This window comes from Macaca thibetana, chromosome 5 (assembly GCF_024542745.1).
Source record: "Macaca thibetana thibetana isolate TM-01 chromosome 5, ASM2454274v1, whole genome shotgun sequence".
Lineage (NCBI taxonomy): Eukaryota > Metazoa > Chordata > Mammalia > Primates > Cercopithecidae > Macaca > Macaca thibetana.
Genome location: NC_065582.1, coordinates 67,729,141 through 67,754,484, shown reverse-complemented (window position 1 = coordinate 67,754,484; position 25,344 = coordinate 67,729,141). Strand labels below are relative to the sequence as shown.

Sequence of the window (25,344 nt, the reverse complement as noted above, 5' to 3'; positions counted from 1 at the left end):
TGCAATATACTTGGAAAACATTTTTAAAACTATTCATTTCCTTTTTTAACTGTTCATTTCTATATACTTTTTTGCTAATAGAACATTTTAATGAAATTCATTTATCTTATGTACTTACATAAAAAAATTGGGGCTACTCTGCACACTGCCTATGGGGTAGCCTTGTTCTACAAGGAGCAGGAAAAGAAAAACAAAGGAAAAAGTAAGGAAGGAGGGAAGGAAGGGAGGGAGGGAGGGAAGGAGGAAAGAAAGGGAAGAATGGGAGGAAGGCAGGGAGGGAGGGAGGGAGGGAGGGAGGGAGGGAGAAAGGAAAGAAGGAAGGAAGGAAGGAAGGAAGGAAGGAAGGAAGGAAGGAAGGAAGGAAGGAAGGAAGGAAGGAAGGAAGGATCCTATAACCATAAAATCAGAGATCCTGGGCAATATACTATGGATAAGTTTTATGTAAGAAAACATGGAACTAAACTTACAAAAAAAAGACCTTGGTCCTTCCTCAAAATATTGGCAAATGAGTATATAAGTTTAAGTTAAAATGCAATGTTCAAGGTATACATATTTTCTCTTTTTATGATTTACCCCTTAACTATATTTTTTGATTAATCAACCATCTACCAGTCCAGACTGTGTCAGACAGTAGGTCTCCTCCTGATTATAAAAGCAACATAGTAAGTGATGATGTGAATCCAAGATGACGCAGCGTACTCCCAACCTAAGCATAACCTGAAAGCAGGACCTCTGTCATTAGACAGAAGAAATAAGAGGAAGATAGGATTTCTTAGTGCCAGACCTGGCAGAACAGGTAAATGCTATGACATTTCTGGGGTTTAGAATAAAAGTCAAAGAGGAGACTTGGGGTCTGAATAGGAAAGTTTCTCAAAGGGCTGAAGAGAAAAAGCAGGAGATCATCAACAATGGATTATTATTTCTAAGCCTAGACTATTACTTGCCTCATTAGCAGGATGACTTTTTACACCAAAACAAGATGAACAAATTTGAAACCAATCTAAAAAATAACCTCAACTGTGTAACATTTTTATCCCTATATTTTCTAAATGATATATTTTACCTGTGCTTCAAACCACTTGTATTTTCTGAACTGCAGTTAAAGTTAGGATTGGGAGGTACCACTAGTAGAGAAATTAGACAAAAAAAAAAAAAGAGTTGACACTTGAGTTGTGAACTCTTTTATTTCCTTTAAGTTTAATAGCCTCAGTATGTCCTATATGAGGCAGGATAGGGAAGCCCGGGATTGGAGAACACTAGTTCATGAAAAGGAAAGATTCAATTTATGCCAGAATGCTTCTCTATGTAACTTTGTAGCTTGGCATAAATCAGCTTAATTACATTTAAAATTTGTGAACTAAAATTACTTTTATCTAGTATTTCTTCTTATATAGGCAGCCCTTGAGTGGGTAGAGTGAAACTGCTACTTTTTTCCTTTTGCTTAAGGTTATTTCTGATACTGTCCTAACAATATGAAGTTTATTCCTAAAATCATATTATTTTAAAACAGACTCATTTATATTAACCAAACATATAAATATTACTCCTATAAAGTGTCATTATATGTTATAAACTAAGGCAAAATATTTAATACTTTAGATACTTATAATATTTTAAAGTATAATGAAAAAGTGATTTATTATCCTGCTTAAAGGCAAGAGTCTATTATTCAAACGTAAGAGAAGTCTGGAGAAGATTCTGATAACATCAAAATAGCAATATTTTAAACCAAACACAAGATTTTAATATATTTTCACTTAATAAAATTCAAACCATCTGTCATCTCTATAATAATTTGACAAATAATAAGCATATATAGTCTTTTTTAATGAACTTACCTGATCAAATCGTAGAACAGGTTCATTTGCATTACCAAAACTATACACTTCCACCATTCCGTCATCTCTCCCAACAAGTAAATCTTTAACCCCATCACCCACAATGTCAAAGCTGTCAATACACAAAATACCTTTAAAAAGAGATATGTGATAAGTTATTAAGAAGACTAATAGTTATCGTCAAGTATATGCCAAGTAAGAATGAAAATAACACATATTCCGACTCAGAATGCTGAGTAAAAATCTTTGAGCAAAATCAAGTGCTCTTCTCTTGTCCATCCACATTCATCTATTTCCAGGTCTTTAAATATAATCTGTGTGAGAACGGCCCCTACATTTATATCTCCCTCCAGCTCTGGCCAAAGCTCCAGACTGATATATTCAATTTGGTATCTTCTCACAGACATCTGCATTTTAAACTTTCCATACCCCAAACAAAACTTTTTATTCCCCTTTTTACCATACCCCCTCAATACTGCTCCTCCCTCTGTCTTCCCCCATCTCCATAAATTATTCTACCTAGCTGCTTAGACAAAAATTCTGGGCTACATCTCTGATTTCTTTTTTTCTCACCACCCCTCATATCAAAACCACTAGCAAATTCCATCTTCTCTACCTCCACAATATATACTGAAATTGTCTCCTTTAGGTTTCCAGCTACTGATAGCCTAGACTAAGCTAGCCTAGACTAGAATAAATTATAATAACTCTTCCAGCTGGTCTCCATGCTTCCAATTTTGACCTGCTTCCTCCCGCCCCCTCCAATCCATTCTCCAAACAGTGTCCTTTGTTTTGTTTAGGCTTAGTAAATTAAATGTCACACTCCCACTGAAAATTTTCTGATGACTTCCTACAGCACCTAGATTAAAATTCAAACTGTTTTCCAAGGCTTAAACAGTTTGGCTCTACTCTACCTTTCTGACTCCATCTCCTGCCATGTTAATGCATTTAGCCAAACTGACCTTCCTACTGTTCCTCAAATGAATCAAATCTACCTCCACCTCAAATCTTTCGCACTTACTTCCTCCTCTTCCTGAAACATTTTTTTCCCCGCAAATCTGCATATTGCTAACTTTTTTTCTTATCAGTTGAATCTCAGTTCAAATTTCACCTCTTCTAAGAGGCTATATTTGACTACCTGGTCTAAAAGTGACCCTCCTCCTTCTATCATCACTCTCCAATACACTGCCCTGTTTTATTTTCTTCAGGTGACTAGGTAAAGCTGTCTTATGTATTTATTTGTTTTTACTCTGTCTCTCCTAATAAGTATTTGTTGAAGGAATAAATGAATATATGAACATCCTGAACATATACATAGGCATCTAACTATCTACCAAATCAGTTATAAATTCTCCTTAGAAAGTTATAAATTCCTTAGAAAACAGGAATATTCTCTGACCCACTGCACTTCTTCTTTGCTTCATAACAAAGACTCCTAGATTCCAATTAATTCTGTACCTCAGACAACTAAGTTACCTCAGACAACTAAAATCCAATTAAAACTGGATTTTAGCATAAAATGATATTAGCCTGTAAAAACGCATCAATACCAAATTACTATAAGCATTTCTTACTTTAAAAGAATTGCCAATAGTATAACAGACCTGACAAATAAACAAATAGTAGATAAATCAAGGTGTGAATTGCTAAGTCTGCTATGTAGTATAAATAAAATAGAATAAATTATATAATTTAAGATACTTAATAATCATTGACACCTCAGAATCTGAACTACATGAAAAGCATACCTCCCCTCTTTTTCTCATTTCGAATTTCCCACTTGTGTATTGGTTTGGATGTAGTAATCTGAATAAGCCCAAGTTTTCCATCTGATGTCCCAAACAAAAGGTCTTCTCCAGAGTCACCTAGTTATAATTAAAGTCAACATATTATATTTCTCCTACAATTAGTAATCTCTTTAAAATTAAAATATTGTTATGTAAAAATCTCATTTAAAAAATATTATAAAAAGACATAAAACTTAATTTTTGAGAATGGTTATTATATATTCACTCAATTTTATAGTTATAAGAGATAAGACATTTCCCCATTATCTAATTTTAAGATGAAGAAACTAGGTTGGGTGCCATGGCTCATGCCTGTAATCCCAGAACTTTGGGAGGCTAAGGTGAGAGGATCATTTGAGCCCAGGAGTTCCAGACTAACCTGAGCAACATGGCAAAACCCTGTCTCTAAAAATACCAAAAAGCTAGCCGGGCATGGTGATGTGTGCCTGTAGTACTAGGGAGGCTGAGGCGGGAGGATCCCTTGAGCCTGGAAGGTCGAGGCTGTGGTAAGCTGAGATCGTACCACTGTACTCCAGCCTGGGAGACAGAGTGAGAGCCTGCCCCCCAGGCCCCCAAAACCAAAAAAAAAAAACGGAGAATTAAAAGTTCAATAACTTGTGCTGTTAGTTACTGGCAAGATCCCAGAAAGACAACTGTCTCGCTTCTAGTTTATGTCCTTTCTACAATTTCCCATTTTCACTTAATATTAAAACACATAGTTGATTTGTGAAAAATAAAATCCTGATTACCGCCATTTCCATTGTGTAGTGCTAAGACAGTAGGGGGGCCAGGAACTTCAATTTCATACATCACATCAGATCCCTGAAGGAAAAGAAGTATTTAAAAACTGAAACAGAATACAGACTGAAAATAATAGAGGCATTCATGAATAACATCAATATTCAAATATAGTACTCTTAGTAACACCTAGAATAAAATTGCTTTAAAAATTAGGTTATGAATACAACTTGCATTTGTTAGCAATTTTGCATATAACAACTGATTTGAACACATATATATACACACACGTATATATATATACACACATATATATACACACACGTATATACACACACACACATATATATATAGTGTAAAAGACCATGGAGAAAACATTTAAAATATTGTCTACCCTTAATATATTTTAAATACGTTGTTTGCCTGAAAACTTGACACTGGTAGATTTTCCTATCAAGTCTCTAGGAACAAATTATTCCCTGTCCTCTCTAGGTGAACTGGAGAGCTTTAACTTGGAATACATCCAAATATTTTAATAGACACAAAGTTACTTCCTAAGGAAAATGTTGGCCTTGCCTTTGGGTATTCCCAAAATCTGCTCCAGTTAGAGGCAGAATGACCTGCTACTTAGATAAAAAAAAAACAAGTTAGGTCCTTTTATATTTCTCAGTTTTTCAATTTTGCTACTTGTAATGCTTGTCATTTGGGGCACAGTATTTGTGATGCTGTTAAAGAATGATTTAGAAGAACTTATACTTACATGGAAAAAATATCCATGATCTAGAATTGAAAGAAAACACAATTTGCAAAATGGGCCGGGCGTGGTGGCTCACGCCTGTAATCCCAGCACTTTGGGAGGCTGAGGCAGGTGGATCATCAGGTCAGGAGTTTGAGACCAGCCTGACCAACATGGTGAAACCCTGTCTCTACTAAAAATACAAAAAAATTAGCCAGGCATGGCGGTGCGCGCCTGTAATCCCAGCTACTCAGGAGGCTGAGGGAGGAGAATTGCTTGAACCCAGGAGGCAGAGGTTGCAGTGAGCTGAGATTGCGCCACTACTCTAGCCTGGGTGACAGAGCAAGACTCTGTCTCAAAAAAAAAAAAAAAAAAAGAAAAAGAAAAGAAAAGAAAACACAATTTGCAAAATTATAGTAAATATAGTATGACATTTTTGTTTTAATTTTTTTTTTTTTTTTTGAGATGGAGTCTCACTCTGTTGTCCAGGCTGAAATGCAATGGTGTGATCTCAGCTCGCTGCAACCTCCACCTTCCGGGTTCAAGTGATTCTCCTGTCTCAGTTGCCCGAGTAGCTGGATTACAGGTGCAGGCCACCATGCCTGGCTAAGTTTTGTATTTTTAGTAGAGACAAAGTTTTGCCATGTTGGCCATGTTGGTCTTGAACTCCTGACCTCAGGTGATCCATCTGCCTCAGCCTCCCACAGTGCTGGGATTACAGGCGTGAGCCACCACACCGGGCCTAAAAAAGTTTAATGTTTATTTAGAAAACATAAGAAAGCCATATACTTTATCTTTTTTTTTTTGTTTTTGTTTTTGTTTTTGAGCCAGGATCTGGTTCTGTCATCCAGGCTGGAGTGCAGTGCAGTGGTGTGATCATAGCTCACTGCAGCCTTGACCTCCCAGGCTCAAGTGATGTTCCCACCTCCGCCTCCTGAGTAGCTGGGACTACTGGCATGCACCACCATGCCCAGCTAAACTTTTTTTTTAAGAGATAGGGGTCTCACTATGTTGCCCAGGCTGGTCTTGAATTCCTGGACTCAAGTGATCTTCCAACCTTGGCCTCCCAAAGTGCTGGGGTAATAGGCCTGAGCCACTGTGCCCAGCCCGCTTTATCTTTTATTTAAAATATCATTTTAAAATTTACAGTTTTCCACACGTAACTATATAAACACAAAAGAATATACACAAAACTGTTTAAAAAAGGCAACCTCTGGAGTAATGGATTATTCATAGAGATAGATGGGGAGTGAGAAAAAAGTATGCAGTGCAGAGGGAAAGATTTCAACTTTATTTTCTACAAATCTTTAGTAATTTTTTTTAAAAAGTAATAAGCATATGGCTCTCTTGTCAAACAAAGCAGAATCCTAGAATTCAGTCAATTTCTAATTGAATGCTAAACAGTTCCTGTTAAAAGCCTTGTTCAAAATAATTCATATTTAAAAGCACAGGCTATGGGGGAAATTAATCATTCATAACTCTAAAATGAACCTTTCTTCTTTTCCTTTTTTTTATTTTTATTTTTTTGAGATCGAGTCTCCCTCTGTTGCCCAGGCTGGAATGCAGTGGCGCAATTTCAGCTCACTGCACGACCTCTGCCTCCTGGGTTCGAGTGCTCTTGTGCTTCAGCCTCCTTCCTTCTGAGTAACTGGAATTACAGGGGTGTGCTACTGCAACCGGCTAATTTTGTATCTTTAGTAGAGACGGGGTTTCACCATATTGGCCAGGCTGGTCTCAAACTCCTGGCCTCAAATGATCTTCCTGTCTCAGCCTCCCAAAGTGCTGGGATTACAGGTTTGAGCCACGATGCCAAGCCTAAAATGAACCTTTAACATGACTTTGTCCCTGGGGGGTAAAAACCTCATAGACTCACTGGATCTTTCCTTCTACAAAAGCGCTGATGCCAAGAAATGGCCATCTGTCTATGGAATTCCAAAGAGTAAGATAGCCTGTGCTGGCATGGACTTAACAGCTAAACTTTTTCATCAACTGCGCCAACTATTACCAGCCTGTTTCTGATCCAGTTGATCTACCTGTTATATGCTATTTACATTTAAATATTATTTTAAGCATCCTGTAGTGTGTGTGTGTGTATATATGTGTGTGCATGCATTTTATTGAAAGCCACTCTCAAGAAGATATAGTGGTAACTATTATTACTCATAACAATGACCTGAAGCCGTTGTTTTAGTCAATCGTGGTTTTTACCAGAAATATAAGGACATCAAAACGATTTTTCCCTCTATCACTCATTTACTTATCCAACAAATATTTACTGAGTGCTTATTTCATATACTGCCATAAATGCTGGATAAATTCAAGTTATATAAAAACCCTCCCCCCAGCCCAATTTCTTCCTTTAATTTGATTTTTTGGGGAAGAGAAAGGTGATGGAAGAAGAAAACAAAACAAAGAGGCAGGCAAAGGTTATCTGTAGTCAAAGTACTCCATTCTGATAATAGCTCAGAAATTGTGGATGGTGAGGCAAAAAATATCCCTTTTCTCCCAAATATGCTTCTCTAAAAACTTACAAAAGAACACATTTGACTCAAGTTAAAAAAATTAATGTGTCAAATTATTTAAAAATTGTTTCCATATATTTATATAAGCACTTAAAACAGTAACCACTATAGTTATTTATCTCAAGTACATAATGTTCATCAATATTCTCTCACATAAATTATAAAAAATTAGAAAAATACAAATAACAGCAACCTGTAAAACTCTGAGCACTCTGTCCTGGCAGGCCAATACAGGTGTGATACGAGATAATCTTTCCACTGGAAGGCAGATAACATCATTGATTTTATCCCCAGAAAGGTAATAATGTTGGTCTTTGCAGTCACAATAATGGTTATAGATGTAACTTGCACTGAGAAAGAGGTCTGAGCCAGATATGTGCCTGAGAACATTAAAATAGTAATTTTTAAAAATAAGCACAGGTACTGAATTTTTTTCAGAGATAAAAACAGAACAATTTATAGTTTACTAACATTTTATTATAGACTTAGAGAACACAGTTTTTAAAACTTTCTCCTACTTAATTTCTAGTGTTTTTGGTATAACACTGTTTTTGATTTTGAAAGCTGAATATGAGGATGTTAAGGCCTCAGCCTTCCCAATAAAACTGAGCTCAGAAAAATGGAAAACAAAGACAAGATAATGATAATTTAACTGTCTATATCCAAAGGCAATTAATACGTCAAAAAATGACTTCTTTGTGTACTATGTGCCAAGCACTATCTTAAGTGATTTTTATGTATTAGATCAATTAATCATCATAACTCTATAAAATAGGGACCATTATTATTCCTTTTTACAGGTGAATAATAAAATGTTAAATAACTTGCCTAATGGCATCTAATTATTAAGTAGTAGATTAGACTGCAACTCAGTTTTTTGCTCTAGAGTTAGCTTTCTTACCAGCACACTAATTTGCCTGAAAAAATCTATTTTAAGTGACTCTACCTCAAACTAAATGATAAACAGCAGAAAAAAAATGATTTCATTAGAACTTTATCTTGAAAAGAGAAATGAAAACAAGTTCATTTCAAATTACACTTAACAAAATTTAGTCAATAGTCATAACTATGTTCTAATTCTTAGACTGAATCAAGGTTTCACTTGGGTGAGCTAAAATGGCTTGACAAAAATTTATATGTAAGTGTGATATATTTTTCACTTCTAGATTGTTATTACCATATTTATCATAAAGAGGATAATTTTATTTGAATGTTTCATGTATTCCTCTACCTCCAAGTTCTATTTAAAATTTTTTACATTAAAATTATTATCTAAAGAGCTTATCCTATAATAATCCTCCCTGATTTTCTCTTCTTCAGTTATTAAGTGGCCTCACTTTGTGGCTCTGCATATCATTGAATAGTCCTCTTACTATTTTTATCAACTTCATGAAATTCTGTTTTTCAAAATTTTAAATTCCATTTTGAAACCAATCTGTATTATATTTGCATTATATTGGCCAAAGTACTATTTAGCAATCACTATTGCTGACATGAGTGGGGATACATGGCAGCATTAAGCAGGAAAGGATGTGTAGTGACTAATGTTAAGTGGTCAGTTTCCTTACTGAGTATCTTCAAGTTATAAGTTTTGTTTTCCTATAAAACCTTACAAATGTGGGGATTCAGACAATCAATTTTCAAAACTTGAGTAAAGAACTTTTCTATCCCATCTTTGCCACTCTAGTAAAAACATTTAAAAAACCATTTAAAGAGACTATTACTGAGAAACTCCGTATCTTTCTCACACTACTATCCATATACCTGTCCGAATGTAGTTATGCTATTAACACATTACTTTTAGTATTTCACAATTATCATTGGCCATGTCTATATACAAGTGTATTTCAAAAGTGTTACTATTCTTGTTAAACCATTTGAAATTACATATTTCCACTTACCATTGTTTGTTATCTAATTTCACCAAGCCAACATTTTACATCTCAAACATCAGGAGATATGCTGTGCATTATACAAAACTCTGGGCTGAATCAGTTGTTTCTAGCCTAAGAGTCTGACTGATTATATAACTTGGCTGCACTAGATTCAAAGGAAGAACTTAAAAAATAAAAACAAAACCTACTCCAGGTTATTCTGATTCAGTAGGTATGAGGTGGGACAAGGAATTAAGTGTCCCAAGGGATTCTTCTAAGTAGCAAATTTAAGAAACAGTGAATTAGATGAATTTTAAAGCCCTTTTCAGCTCCCTGTGATTCAAAAACTAAAATCTGAATTGCAAAATTTCACATCAGGAAGCCATTTAGGGAGCTATATTTCACTTAGAGTCTTACCTGATATACCTGAAATTATACCCTTTTGGTAATCACTAACTTTGACAGTCAGCCTTTTAACATAGTGATGCTACCTGAAAACCAGAACTAGCAAAAAGAGCCAAGGAACATAAAGCTAAATATCTAGAGATTTATTTTCCATTTTTTCCCATACCTTGATAATGAATCAAAACTGAACCAAGTAGTCAAAAATGATTGTATAAATACTATGAAGTTCTTTAAAACAAAACTTCAACAACCAATTTCATATTGATTGTAGGTCAAATTTAGTTTCTGACTAATAAAATACCTTTAGTTAATTTTATTTTCCAGAACGCCTATTAAGATATGATACTTAATCAGTTGCCTTACATCTATCCAAAATATTATAAATAAGTATGTAAAAATACAAAAAGGAACAATAGACATACATAGCTTTAATGCTTTCAGTGAGGTTTGTTTCAAAAGAGAGGAACTGTTTTCCTCTTTTTGTGAAGGCTCTAATCTCAGATGCTGCAGCAATAAAAATTTTCTCCTGAGGTGTGTTAAGAACCCCTCCTAGTTCCAGTCTTGCAATCTTCGGCCCCGGTAAAGTCTTGAACACTGCCTGAAAAAAATCATTCATGAAAAAAGTACATAAATTACTTCATTGTGAGCATTTTTTCCTTTACAATACAAAATGTTAAGATGTTAAATTTGCAAAATATTACAGTTCCACTATATAGAAATAATTTTAGATAATAATCTGTATACTTTAGTAGCTCTTCAGGTTTTTTGCTGTACTCAACTTTGAAATATATATTCCCACACATATTTGCATGTCATTGAAATCTAAATCCTTGCAATTCAAAGTACAGTTCACTAAGCAGCAATGTTAGCATCACTAAATTGATTTAAAATGCAGATCAAATGAATGAGAATCTGTATTTTAACAAGATTCCCCAGCAAGTTCCTATGCATATTGAAGTTTTAGAGGCACTGGCTTAAACAATACTCCTATGAACAGGGAAGTCCATTTGGCAAATTATTTAATGAGGTCCAATGAACATGTTTTTACACTTCAATCATCTTTTAAAACTAATCTTTCCTGGTTTCTTTACAATTTTTATAAATTTTAATAGTAAAGGACTATAGAATTTACTGAAAATGTGAATGTATGACTTAATACCTATAATCATATATCTATTTAACTGAAAACAATATTCATTTCATTAATTTTTTCATGGTTATTTTCCATTTTATTATTTGCACCAGCTTTTTCTCCTCCACTTCCTCCCCATGACTTTATATACAGAGAATAAGATATCTGGGAGAATATGAATAATGGAAACACTGAGTTTCTGGTAGTTTTTATTCTCTTCATCTCTTGGAAATTCCATATAGTATATAATGAATACCAGAATCCACATCTCAGACTCATCATTCTAAATTTCTAATTATGACCTGTAAATATGATAATGTAACAGTAATAACTTCCTTGATTAGGTTAAATTAAGTGGCAAAGGTTGTAGGTTAGTTGCTTCCATGATTACATTATGCTACATAAGATTCTTTCTTAGCAGACTAGAGAAATTTCCTGCTGGCTTTGAAGAATTAGATTACCATGTTGTGAGAAGGACTGTGAGAGGACCACACAGCAAGAAATTGTAGAGACCTCAAAGAACTGAGAGCAAAAAAAAGAAATTTACAGATATTAATAAAGTGGGGACCTCAGTCCTGTAATAGCAAGGAACTGAATTCTGCAAACAACCACATGAGCCTGGAATAAGACCCCACACTCCAGAAAGGAACACAGCTCAGCTGACACCTAAATTGCAGCTGTGTGAAACCTTGAGCACAAACTCCTGTGCTACAGAAACTGTTAGATAATAAATGTGTGTTGTGTTAAGGCCCTAAATTTGAGGTAATATATTACACAGCGTAGAAAAGTAACCCACAACCACAGGATGCCAAAGGTGCCTTACAACTAGCTAGCAAATGACTTTTGTGCTGCCTGCAGACTCATACCTCACATTAACTACTTCCCTCAGAACCCATTTTCCATTATGTGCATTTTAGGAAATTTTTAACCTAGTATATTCAATAAATAGTGCATTCTGTTTTAGAGAACTATTTTTCCCCTTCACAAAGCTATACTTACTCCTGCTTCTCCTTTCTTCATGCCAAAGCACATAACTACCCCATCATGATCCCCAATAACCACCTGTAATAGATGGAAGAGAATCTAAAATTACTATTGTTAATATTATGACCTAATAATTATATACAGGGAAAGCAAGATTCTTAATTTATAAATATTGACTTAATAGAGAACAGAAAATCTAGGAAAGACACCCCCACAAAAAATAATCCTCAAAAGAACAAGAGCCAAAAGAGAAGGATATGGAGAGTCATTAGAAAAGTAATTGGCCATAGATTTTGTTCCTATAATGTTAATAGGACAACACAAATATGGTTGTTGTTGTTTTTTTTCAACTTTTATTGTAGGTTCTAGGAGTCCACATGCAGGCTGTTATGAAGGTATACTTCCGGACAATGGATTATGGTCAGAAATGCCTACAAAGTAATTTTTTTTTTCATAACTGGAGCATAAGAACATTTTAAGATTAACTTTTAAAACAGATTATCAAATAAAGTTGTGAGTGACATATTTAATAATTTTAAACACCTTTTTTAAAAGTAAAATTTTAATGTATGAAAATGTACACAAAATATTATAATGAATTATCATGTGCCCATCACCTAGTTTCAACAATTACTAACATGTAGACAATGAATTATTTTGAAATTAAGGATAGAGGGACATTTTAACACTTCTTCCTCAAAAGGAGATATCAAACAACCTTGGACCAGTTCCAGTCCATGGCCTGTTGGGTGCCAGGCCACACAGCAAGAGGTAAGCAGCGGGAAAGCAATCATTTACAGACTGAGCTCCGCCTCCTGTCAAATTGGCAGCGTCATCAGAGTCTCATAGAAGCACAAACCCTATTGTGAACTGCGCATGGTTGTATGCTCCTTAGGAGAATCTAACTAATTCCTGATGATCTGAGGTAGAACACAGTATCATCACAAAACAATCCCAGCCCGATTGGTGGAAAAACTGTCTTCCACGAAACTGGTTCCTGGTGCTAAAAAAGTTTGGGAGCTCTGGTTTAAGAAACTACTAATCAAGTTTAGGCATAGTATCAAATAGAAAGAGTCACAATCATCTGAAAAAGTTATTTAAATACCCCTCCTTATTTCCAACTATGTATCTGTGTCAGCTGATTTTCTTCAAATATTTCAACCAAAACAACATAGCACGAGATTGAATGCAGTAAACAAATATGAAAATCTATGTGTGTATGCTTATGCCAGACATTAACCAAGTTGCAAAAAGTATAACATAATGATACTATACTCACTAAATTCTTTTTTGTTTTGAAAAATAATTATTTTTCATAAAGGCGTGTTATATAAACATGTAATGAGTTAATTTTTTAATAAAAGAGTTTAAGCATTTCTTAGTCTTCATTTTAATACAGTAAGTATTGATACATACAACTTACATTAAAAAATGTTCTTTGGGATCCTCAATCATTTAATTGTGTAAAGGGGTGCTGAGACCAAAAAGTTTGAGAAGTGCTAATCTAGGAGACTTAATACAATAAATGACAATCAGAAATCTGTTGGTTTATCTTTTTCATTTTATTCATTTAATTTTATTTTTAAATTGACAACAATTGTACATATTTGTGGGGTACATAGCAGTGTTTCAATACGTATAACATATACTGATCACATTGGGATAATTAGCATATCCATCATCTAAAATACTGATCACTTCTCTGTGTTGGGATCAGTCAATATCTTCTTTTTAGCTATTTGAAACTATATATTGTTAACTATAGTCATCGCTTATTTTTCCTATCTAGCTATTTTATATCCTTTAATAAATGCCTCCCTATCCCTTCCTTCCCTCTACCCTTTGCAGCCTCTAGTATTCTCTGTCCTACTTTTTACTTTAATGTGACCAAATTTTTTTAGCTTCCACATATTAAGGAGAACATGTGGTGTTCAACTTTCTGTTCCTGGTTTATTTCACTTAACATAATGTCCTCCAGTTCCATCTATGTTATTGCAAATGACAGGATTTCATTCTCTCGCTCTTTTTTTTTTTTTTTTTTTGAGACAGAGCTTTGCCCATGTCGCCCAGGCTGGAGTGCAATGGCACCATCTCGGCTCACTGCAACCTCTACCTCCAGGGTTCAAGCGATTCTCCCACGTCAGTCCCCCAAGTAGCTGGAATTACAGATGTCTGCCACCATGCCTGGCTAATTTTTGTATTTTTAATACAGATGGGGTTTCACCATGTTGGCCAGGCTGGTCTCCAACTGCTGACCTCAGGTGATCCGCCCGCCTCTGCCTCCCAAAGTGCTGGGATTACAGGCGTGAGTCATCGTGCCTGGTCAAGATTTCATTATTTTTTTTTTGCTTAATAGTATTTCATTGTGTATGTATACCACATTTTTTTATACATTCATCTGTTGTTAAACACCCAGGCTGATTCCGTATCTTGGCTATTGTGAACAATGCTGCAATAAAACATGGGGGTGCAGTTGTCTCTTTGATATAATGATTTCCTTTGGGTAAATTCACAGTATTGGGGTTGCTAGACCATATAGTAGCCCTATTTGTAGTTTTTGAAAAATCCTACATACTGTTTTCTATAGTGGAGGTACTATCCCACCAACGGCACAGAAGAGTTTCCTTTCTCCACATTCTTGCTAGTATTTGTTGTTTTTTGTTTTTTTGTTTTCTTGTCTTTTTGATAACAGCCATTCTAACTGGGGTAAGATGATACTTCATTGTGGTTTGATTTGCATTTTCCTGATGATTAATGATAAGTATTTTTTCCTATTTTTTTGTCATTTGTATGTATTCTTTTGAGAAATGTCTGTTTAGATCATTTGCCCACTTTTTAATCAGATTGCTTGTTTGTTTGCTATTGGTATGTTTGAGTTCCTTGTATATTCTGGATATTAATTCCTTGTTGGATGAGTAGTTTGCAAATATTTTAAATCCCATTCTATAGGTTGTCTTTTCACTCTTGTTGTTTCCTTTCCTGTGTAGAAGCTTTTTGGTTTGATATGATCCCATTTGTTTATTTTTGCTTTTGTTGTTTGTGCTTTTGAGGTCTTATTCATTAAATATTTCCCCAGACCAATGTCCTAAAGCATTAACATTTAGGTCTTTTTTTGTTTTTTGTTTTGTTTTGTTTTTTTGAGATGGAGTCTTGCTCTCCCAAGTAGCTGGGATTACAGGTGCCTGCCACAACTACCAGCTAATTTTCTGTATTTCTAGTAGAGATGGGGCTTCATCATGTTGGCCAGGTTGGTCTCGAACTCCTGACTTCAAGTAATCCACAAGCCTCAGCCTCCCAAATTGCAGGAATTACAGGTGTGAGCCACCATACCTGGCCACATTTAGGTCTTTGATCCATTTTGTGTTCATTTTTATATGGGGTGAGAGGGTGAGAGGTGGAAGTCTTGGTTTCATCCTTCTGCATACGAATATACAGTTTTCCCAGCACCATTTATTGAAGAGGCTGTCCTTTCCCCAGAGGGTGTTCTTGGCTCTTTTGTCAAAAATCAGTTGGTTGTAGATATGGACTAATTTATGAGTTCTCTATTCTGTTTTATGTTCTCTGTGTCTCTGTGTTTTTATGCCAGTATTATGCTGTTTTGGTTACTACAGCTTTCTAGTATATTTTGAGATCTAGTAGTATAATGCCCCAGCTTTGTTCTTTTTACTCAGGATTGCTTTGACCATTTGGGGTCTTTGTGGTTCCTTTTGTAAGATTTTTTTTTCTTTCTGTGAAGAATGACATTGGTATTTTGATAGAGATTGCATTGAATTGTAGATTGCTTTGGGTGGTATTGTCATTTTAACAATATTAATTCTTCCAATCCATGAACATGGGATGTTTTTCCATTTGTTTGTATCCTCTTTAATTTCCTTCATCAGTGTTTTATAGTTTTCCTTGTAGAGGTCTTTCATTTCCTTGGTTAATTTATTACTATATATTTTATCTTTTATCTATTATAATTGGGACTGAGTTCTTGATTTCTTTTTCAGCTAGTTTGTGGTGTATAAAAACACCACTAATTTCTGTATATTAATTTTGTATCCTGCAACTTTACTGAATTCATTTGTCAGTTCTAAAAATTTTTTGGTACAGTCTTTAGGTTTTTCTTTCTTTTTTTTTGAGACAGAGTCTTGCTCTGTTGCCCAGGCTGGAGTGCAGTGGTGCGATCTCGGCTCACTGAAAGCTCCACCTCCTGGGTTCACACCATTCTCCTGCCTCAGCCTGCCGAGTAGCTGGGACTACAGGCGCCTGCCACCATGCCCGGCTTTTTTTTTTCATTTTTATTTTTTATTTTTTTTTAGTAGAGACAGGGTTTCACTGTGTTGGCCAGGATAGTCTCGATCTCCTGACCTCACGATCTGCTCGCCTCGGCCTCCCAAAGTGCTGGGATTACAGGCGTGAGCCACCGTGCCCAGCTGTCTTTAGGTTTTTCTATATATAGGATCATGTCATCTGTAAACAGAGATAATTTGATTCTCCTTTCCAATCTGGATACACTTTATTTCTTTTTCTTGTATAATTGCTCTGGCTAGGATTTCTAGTACTATGTGTAACTGTTGATTCATCTTGCTAAAATGTTTATATATCAGGATAAAGTATTTTTTGCAGTTTTAAAATACTTGGCTAGTCTACTAAGAAACTGTAATTGTTTTGTGGAAATCATAGGATCAATATTTCTTTAAACATAATCAGTGTTGTTAAGTACAAAGTTTAACATCAAAATATTTAATTACTTTAAAATATGAGAAAGTTTAAAGAGAACATTTTCTTGATATCTTATTCTGCTTTATATTTCTTTTTTCATACATCTGATACACAGAAAAATGGAGTATGGTTTTTAAGTTTGCCTACACTATTTACTAATGGTATGTAATAATTTTAATGTCCAAGAAAATTATTGTCTATAAATGTCCCTTGGTATTCCAATTTCTGTTCAAATTAAAAAAAAAATCATTTCCATTTTAACATTAGCATTTTAAAGAGAATAACTTAATAATAAAGAAGGAAATAGGAGCCTCTCCTCTGTCAGTACTAGCGAATAGTGGAGAAATCAGAATCTATACAGCACCTTTTGTGTAGCTCTGTGTCTTGAGGCAGGAAGTAGCTTCATAGTCTTCTGAGATGTTACTCCCACCTAAAGAAAAACACCAGGTGCTTAGTGAATTTAATTTGAAGTTATTACAGAGATTAAAAGGATCAGCAGATTTAGGTTATAGTGAACCTTTTTGTTAAACTGAAATTAGTGATATAACTATTATCAGTAATTAACTTATTTTCTAATGAGATATGTCATATTAGTCAGAATACATATACAAAACAACCAAAATAGTAAAATTTATCCTAATGCCAAGCCAAAAATAGTTGTGTAAGATGACTGTCAAGATGCTTTATTTAAAAATATCTCTAGAAGCCTTCTTTTCCAACTGCATACAGTTGTTGAGCAAAGTGATTCAAGAACTTTGAAAATAGATTATAGTTATTAGAAATGCAACGTAAGACCACATGCAGTGGCTCATGCCTGTAATCTCAGCACTTTGGGAGGCTGAGGTTGGAGGATCACTTGAGTCCAGGTGTTCAACACCATCCAGGCAACACAGGAGACTCTGTCTCTACAAAAAATAAAAAATTAGCTAGGCATGGTGGTGCATGCCTGTAGGCCCAACTACCTGGAAGGCTGAGGCAGGAGGATAACTTGAGTCCAGGAATTTGAGGCTTTGGTGAGTCATGATCATGCCACTGTACTCCAGACTGGCTGGGTGACAGAACAAGACCCTGTCTCAAAAACAACAACAACAACAACAACAACAACAACAACAACATAGATTTCTGCTAAAATAACAAACACGATGATGGCCATAATATCCAATCTAACGAGTGAAGATTATTTTACAAAAAAATACAGAGGATGAAAGCAGCAGGGAACTGTCACTGCTGGTGTATAGTTAGGAGAAGAGGATGGGACCAATGGGAGAGAAATTGGTGAAAACAACACATCATGATAAAACTTTCATATAGTATAAATGACTTTATTCTGAATTCCAGAAAATTGTATTAAAGTCATCTGTTTAGATTTGTATTTCTGAAACATCAATCTAGCAAGTGATGTGAAGGATGGCTTGGAGGGAAATGAAGCTGGTGTTCAGGAGCCCAATTTGGAGGTTATTTCAATTATTCAAGCAAGAGAAGATGAGAACTCAAATGAGGGTAATAGAGATGAAAGACACGGGACAGATTCAAGAGATATTTGGGAGTTAAAAGCAGCAAGATGTGGTGAACAGTTGGATATGGAAGATATTAAGGTGGGAAGTACATAGCATAAACCCCTAGAAAATTCACTGGGCAAACATTTGTACCATTAGCTGAAATGAGATGGCCTAAAAGTATGGTGAGGAATTGGGGTAGAGAGAATTTTAGGTCTGAAAGAAATTCTGAAAGGCAATGTGGTGTAAAAAAAAAAACACCAGTTCTGGAGTCCGAGACTTTGATTCAAATAGCAAATCCCTAATTTTTAGCTACTAAGCAAATTACTTACCTTCTTTAACCCCTTAGATCCTCATTTATAATATTGTCTACTTTGCAAATTCTTATGAGGATTAAATATGTTGGTAGGTACGCTAAATTCTTAGAATAAGCTAGATGCACATTAAACTGTTTTCATGGCTTTTTTTCCCCCTTCTGTCTGTCACCCTGGGTAGAGTGCAGTTCCATGATGTCGGCGCACTGCAGCCTGCCTCCCGAGTTCAAGCGATTCTCCTGCCTTAACCTCCCGAGTACCTGGGATTACAGGCGCCCGCCACCACGCCGGGCTAATTTTTGTATTTTTTGTAGAGACGAGGTTTAACTGTGTTGGCCAGGCTGGTCTCGAACTGCTGACCTTAGGTGATCCGCCCGCCTCGGCCTCCCAAAGTGCTGGGATAACAGGCGTGAGCCACCGCCCCCGGCCCAGTTTTCATTGCTTTTACTATTATCTGCCTGGTGCGGTCCAGCTCACAGTAAGAAACAAGTGCCTGGTGCTTCGGCGAACGATACGGGTGGAGATGGAGATTGAGGATTAGAGGCCCTCAGGCAGCCACGGCTAGGGAGGAGGAGAAGGGCCCTGGGGGGAATCCGGGATCAGACCGTGTCAGCATTTTCAGAGCATCCTCAGGAACCGGCAGGAGCCAGCACCGTGGGGGCTTGCGCCGCTTTTCCCCAGTCCCCTCGGACCGTTACAGACAAGAGGGAGCTGCCCAAAGGCGGGGTGCTGAGAGGTCGGCACCCAGCCCGGCTCCTTCGCCTCCGCACCAGCTCCTGGAGACCCAGACTTTCGGCAGTGGAAGGAAGGAATCCTCTCTGGGAGCTGGGCTTGTCCAGCTCGGTGCCCGCCCCATCCCTTGGGTTTACCTGTAGATAATCCATTCGGTTTAAAATCGGATCCATGATGACAAAGCGGAGGGGCTAAGCAGCGCCGGACAAGAACAGGAGTCACAGAGACTGCCGGCCCGCAGGCCTCCGACCCAGTCTGAAAGCCGCCCGCGCCCCCTCAGAATCCAGCTCCAGCTACCGCGCCCACTTCCTGGGCTGCAAAGGCGGGGCGACAGGGCAGTGGCGTCCTGCGTGACGTCAGTACGCTGCTGCGAGGGGCTCCTGGATGAATATGAAGGCCCGTCCCTTTCCCGAAGCACCGCCCACTGATACCGTGTTCCAATCAGAGGCGGAGAGGAACTAAGGGCGCGAGGTCTGGGAGACTCAGACAGGGCGGTTTCCACAGAGACCCCAGACGCAGCCTTGGCTCCACCCTCACCGCGGCCCAGGTCTAATACTGGACTTCTTTCCTCATCGCTGTAGAGAAAACTAGTTAAGCCTGCTAGATTCTGACCGATTTCACTCTGACATTGGAAAGGGTCCCGCGAAGAATTAGGTTCCACCGTTATAGGTGTTAGCTTAAAGCAGCGGTTCTCAGACTTTTGGCCTTAGGCCTTCTTTACAAAACTCTTAAAAAACCGTTGAGGACCACAAAGCCATTTTGCTTTTTGTGGGTTTTCTCTCATTTTTATTTATTTATTTTTTATTTCAATAGTTTTGGGTGTACTGGTGGGTTTTGGTTACATGGATGAACTCTTGAGTGGCGAATTCCGAGATTTTAGTGTACCCGTCACCCACCAGTGTACACTGTACCCAATATGTAGTCTTTTTATCCCTCACCCCGCTCCCAATCTCCTCCCCACCTGGAGTCCCCAGAATCCATTACATCACTCTGTATGTCTTTGCCTCCTCGTAACTTAATCCCACTTATACGTGAGAACATGCAGTATTTGGTTTTCTATTCCTAAGTTACTTCACTTAGAATAATGGCCTCCAGCTCCATCCAAGTTGCTGCCAAAAGATATTATTTCGTTCCTTTTTATGGCTGAGTAGTATTCAATGGTGTATATATATACTACATTTTTTTAATCCACTCATTAGTCAATGGACACTTAGGTTGGTTCCATATCTTTGCAATTGCGAATTATGCTGCTACAAACATGCATGTATATGTGTCTTTTTCCTTTGGGTAGATACCCAGTAGTGGGATTGCTGGATTGAATGGTAGCTCCACCTTTATTTATTTATGGAAGCTTTATACTGTTTTCCATAGTGGTGGTATTAATTTACATCCCCCAAGCAGTGCAAAAGTGTTCCCTTTTCACCATATCCACGCCAACATCTACTGTTTTCTAATTTTTTTTTTTTTTTTTTTTTTTAAGACAGAGTCTTGCTCTTGTCCCCCAGGCTGGAGTGCAACAGCACTATCTAGGATCACTGCAACTTCCGGCTCCCGGGTTTAAGTGATTCTCCTGCCTCAGCCTCCCGAGTAGCTGGGATTACAGGTGCCCGCCACCACGCCTGGCTAATTTTTGTATTTTTAGTAGAGACAGGGTTTTGCCATGTTGGCCTGGTTGGTCTCAAACTCCTGACCTCGTGATCTGCCCGCCTCATGGCCATTCTTGCAGGAGTAAGGTGGTATCTCACTGTGGTTTTAATTTGCATTTCCCTGGTGATTTAGTGATGTTGAGCATTTTTTCATGTTTGTTGGCGATTTGTATATCTTCTTTTGAAAAATGTCCTTTGCCCACTTTTTGATGGGATTGGTTTTTTCTAACTGATTTGAGTTCCTTATAGATTCTAGATACAAGTCCTTTATCAGATGCACAGTTTGAAAATATTTTATTTTACTCTATGGACTGTTTAGTGATTATTTCTTTTGCTGTGCATAAGCTTTTTAGTTTAATTAGGTCCCATTTATTTATTTTTGTTTTTGTTGCATTTGGCTAATGTCCAAAAGAGTTTTTCCAATGTTATCTTCTAAAATTTTTGTGGTTTCAGGTCTTAGATTTAAGTCTTTGATTCATCTTGAGTTGATTTTTGTATAAGGTGAGAGATGGGAAGCCAGTTTCATTCTTCTACATGTGGCTAAACCAGTTTTCCCAGCACCATTTATTGAATAGGGTGCCCTTTTCCCAATTTATGTTTTTGTATGCTTTGTCGAAGATCAGTTGACTATAAGTACTTGGCTTTATTTCTGGGTTCTCTATCTGTTCCATTGGCCTATGTGTCTACTTTTTTTTTTTTTTTTTTTTTTTACCAGTACCATGCTGTTTTGGTAACTAGCCTTGCAGTATAATTTGAAGTCTGATAACGTGATGCCTCCAGATTTGTTCTTTTTGCTTATTATTACTTTGGCTATTCAGGCGCTTTTTTGGTTCCATATGAATTTTAGAACTTTTTTTTTAGTTCTGTGAAAAATAGTAATGATATTTTGATGGCAATTACACTGAATCTGTAGATTGCTTTGGAAAGTATGAAGACCATTTGTTTATATGAGTTTACCTATTGATTTTAACCATATTACACATTAGAACTGAAAGCAATTAGTGTTTTTTAAAAACCTATGACAAATATCTTAATTAAAAATATTTTCCAAAATCAAAAAATAAAATGAAATAACTGGTACTGTGTGCAAATCTATTTTCTGTCCATTTTAATAGTAGACAGGAGGAGCTTCAAATCTGCTACTGCATTCAATCTATTGTTATATGTTGTTTTTGTTCATGTGTATGAAGAAAATTTCGTCCAAACTCAACAAGTGGTAGTTTTTTGAAAGGTTAGTTGCAATGTGAAATGTGACTTCGTTACATAACATCAAAAAATCCCATCTGTTAGTACTACCATGGATCTCATCAGTAAAGTCCCGAGTATGGGAGATCTGTCAAACTTAGAATGGCGAATACATATTTTCCAAAATTCAAATTTGTGCTTGAAAGTTTGAAATTTACGCATTGGCAACAAATGTCGATTGTTTTCCTTGAACTGATAGGTTCCCTTCTTGAATTCACAAGAAAGTAAATGCCAAATATCTAAGTCTGAATAATCATAATTTGTCAGTAATTCCTTCAAATAAAAATAGTGTCCCATGAAAAAAGCAGCAAGTTCAGCTAGCAGCTCAATCCCACAAGTGCTTTTCCTTGAGCCAGCTAATGTACTTCAGTATTCAGTAGAAGGATTTTATACATACTTCTTATGTCATCACATAGAACATTTAAAAAGACATATTCAAGAGTTAAGATGTAATAAATGAGGGCTGAATCAGAAGAAAGAAAAAAGGAAAAAAGATAATATTAACAATGTTGCTGCTTCGTAAAGGACATTTTTATATGAAATGGTTTTTGTTTCCTATCAGTGCATGGCATGTAGAATATGGTGTCTACTAGTACGGTTTGGAGCCACTATTTTGATTTATGCTTAAGCACTAGCAGTATTAACCACCATTGTTTTGGTACCATCATCGCAAATGTCAGCAGAGTGAAATGGCAAATCACATCTTAGTATTATGAAAATAGTTTCAAAATTGCAGACAGCTGTGAAAAGGCCTCAGGAACCAACCCTGCCCCTCGGGGCCCCACAGACTACTACTGACCCATAGTGACCCACGATTTAAGAGCTGACATTCTTTGACTCACTTTCATCAGTCCTTCCTTAACGCGCATAGAGCTCTGCCTAGGGAAGTACAGATGAGTTCAGATACAGCTACTTTCCTGATTTTTGTGGTTTTTCTTTTTCTTTTTTTTCTATTTTCTTTTTTTTTTTTTTTTTTTTTTTGTAGAGATGGAGTTTTGCCATGTTGCCCAGGCTGGTATTGAACTCCTGGTTTCAAGTGATCGCCCACCTCAGCCTCCCAAAGTTCTGGGATTACAGACATGAGCCACTGTGGCTTTCCAGGAAAGAGTTCACAAATAATTGTGAAACAAAAAGAATTAAATCCCTGAGAAGAGGTGCTTCTTAAGAAGAGAAGTTATTTACTGTAGCAATATCTGAAAAAGTTTTCCCTATGTTCCAGACAATTATTTCTCTGAGGCTAAAATAATTCCACATTAAAATAGACAATATATGAAGATGGGTTAGCTCTTCAGCAATTTGGGGGAAATATACATCAATTTAGATTCAAGAAAAAAAATACAGATAAATCTTAGAAGTCAACTGAAAAATAAAGCCACAGAAGAGATAGAAGAAACTAGAATTGTATAGCATTTTACAGAATTTTGGAGGTTGGAGGATATATTATTAGTTTGCTAGGGCTGACATAGCAAAGTACTACACACTGGGAGGCTTTTCAACACAGAAATTTATTTTCTCACAGTCCTGAAGTCTAGAAGTCATAGATCAAGGTGTCAACAGGGAACCAAACCCATCTTCAGAGGCCTCTCTTCTTGGCTTGTAGATCGCCGTCTTCTCCCCGTGTCTTCACATGGTCCTTCCTCTATGTCTGTTTGTGTCTTATCTTGTCTTTTTAGAAGGACACCACTCATATTGAATTAGGGCCCACTGAGATTATCTCATTTTAAATTAATCACCTCTTTAACGACCCTATCTCCAACTATAGTTATAGTCCGAGATACTGAAGGCGAGGACTTTAACACGTGTTTTGAGGGGACACAATTCAGCCCATGACAGACGGAAACTGATCTCAAAAGGAATAGAAGAAACCACAAAGGAAAAAAGCCAATATGGTGGTACATGCCTGTAGTCTCAGCTATTTGAAGGCTGAGGCTCAAGAAGATTACTTGAGCGCAGCAATCTAGCCTGGGCAAAATAGCAAGGCCCCATCTCTAAAAAACAAACAAACAAACAAAAAACTAACTTAAAAAAAATCAAAAGTAAAGATAAACATTTCAATATGTCACAACAATGTTTAAATGAAAACAAAAATATAGGAGAAAAGAGTTAATATCTTAAAAAATAGTTCATACAAATAATTAAGAAATACTATGATTCTAATAAATAGGCAAAACAAAAACAAAAACAGACAATGCTGGCAGTGCTTATTTTCCATTTAACAAGTGATGTCCACTGTTTAATTAATTGTGTAGAAGGAAAGCAAGAGTTTGTTTTGAAGCTCAAATTTATTTTAAAACAGTGAAATGAGGCTATGATATAGCATCAAAACAATACAAAAAGTTTGCATAATATGATATTTGGAGTTCTTTGATTTTGCATTTAAAAATGCAATTTATTATTTTTAAAGTACATACTATGTTTTGTTTCTAAATGATTAGTAAAGATTTCAAACTACTAATTTTAAGTATTCCTCAACTAATTAATTAGCAGGGTGAGGAATTTTTATTCACAATAAAGAAAATGTCAAGTTAAATTACCACTGTGTGTCCTCTTTTTAAAGATGTTTTAAGGTATCATAGACATCTTAGTGGTCTTTATAAAACCCAACAGAAGATGATTGCCTCTCAGATGTGACAAAGACCACTTTGGAGACAAATGTGCAGAATTACCATGCACCTCAGTAATTTATAACCTTATGTTATGGTGCTAAAGCAATCATTATAAGTTAAACAACTTATGGCTAAAAATAAAAGCAATTTAAACTGCATTAAAGTTAAAACCATCAACACGCTAGTAGTGGTCAGCAGAATGACTGAGTCATGGGTAAAAACATTAGTTTCCCCTAACACATGGTATAAATTTAGAAATTTTCAAACTCTTTTTTAAACTGAACAAAGTTACAGATACCCATTTTAGGTTTTTTTTTTTTTTTTTTGGTGGGGGGTTCACTTTGTCACCCAGGCTGGAGTGCAGTAGCGTGAACACAGCTCACTGCAGCCTCAACTTCCCGGGCTCAAGTTATCCTCTTACCCCAGCCTCCTGAGTAGCTGGAACCACAGACACACGTCACCATGCCCGGCTAATTTTTTTGTATTTTTTGTAGAGACAGTTTCACCATGTTGCCCTTCTGGTCTCAAACTCCTGAACTGAAGCCATCGACCTGCTTCAACCTCCCAAAGTGCTGGGATTAC

The 25,344-nt window shown here is 36.4% G+C and overlaps 2 protein-coding genes across 2 annotated transcripts in view; one reads left to right on the top strand and one right to left on the bottom strand.

Annotated features, from left to right (window-relative positions):
* Positions 1-19,580, bottom strand: part of BBS7 (Bardet-Biedl syndrome 7) — a 55,301-nt gene extending 35,721 nt beyond the window's left edge. Inside the window, 8 exon segments of the mRNA XM_050792630.1 lie at positions 1,839-1,969; positions 3,587-3,703; positions 4,375-4,447; positions 7,815-8,001; positions 10,323-10,498; positions 12,032-12,094; positions 17,088-17,153; positions 19,403-19,580. Of these exon segments, the coding sequence (XP_050648587.1) occupies positions 1,839-1,969; positions 3,587-3,703; positions 4,375-4,447; positions 7,815-8,001; positions 10,323-10,498; positions 12,032-12,094; positions 17,088-17,153; positions 19,403-19,438 (849 nt within the window). The 5' untranslated portion in view covers positions 19,439-19,580.
* The window catches only part of LOC126955751 (signal peptidase complex subunit 2-like), a 705,796-nt gene that overhangs the window by 465,649 nt on the left and 214,803 nt on the right, over positions 1-25,344 (top strand). The gene's annotated exons all lie outside the window — the stretch shown is intronic.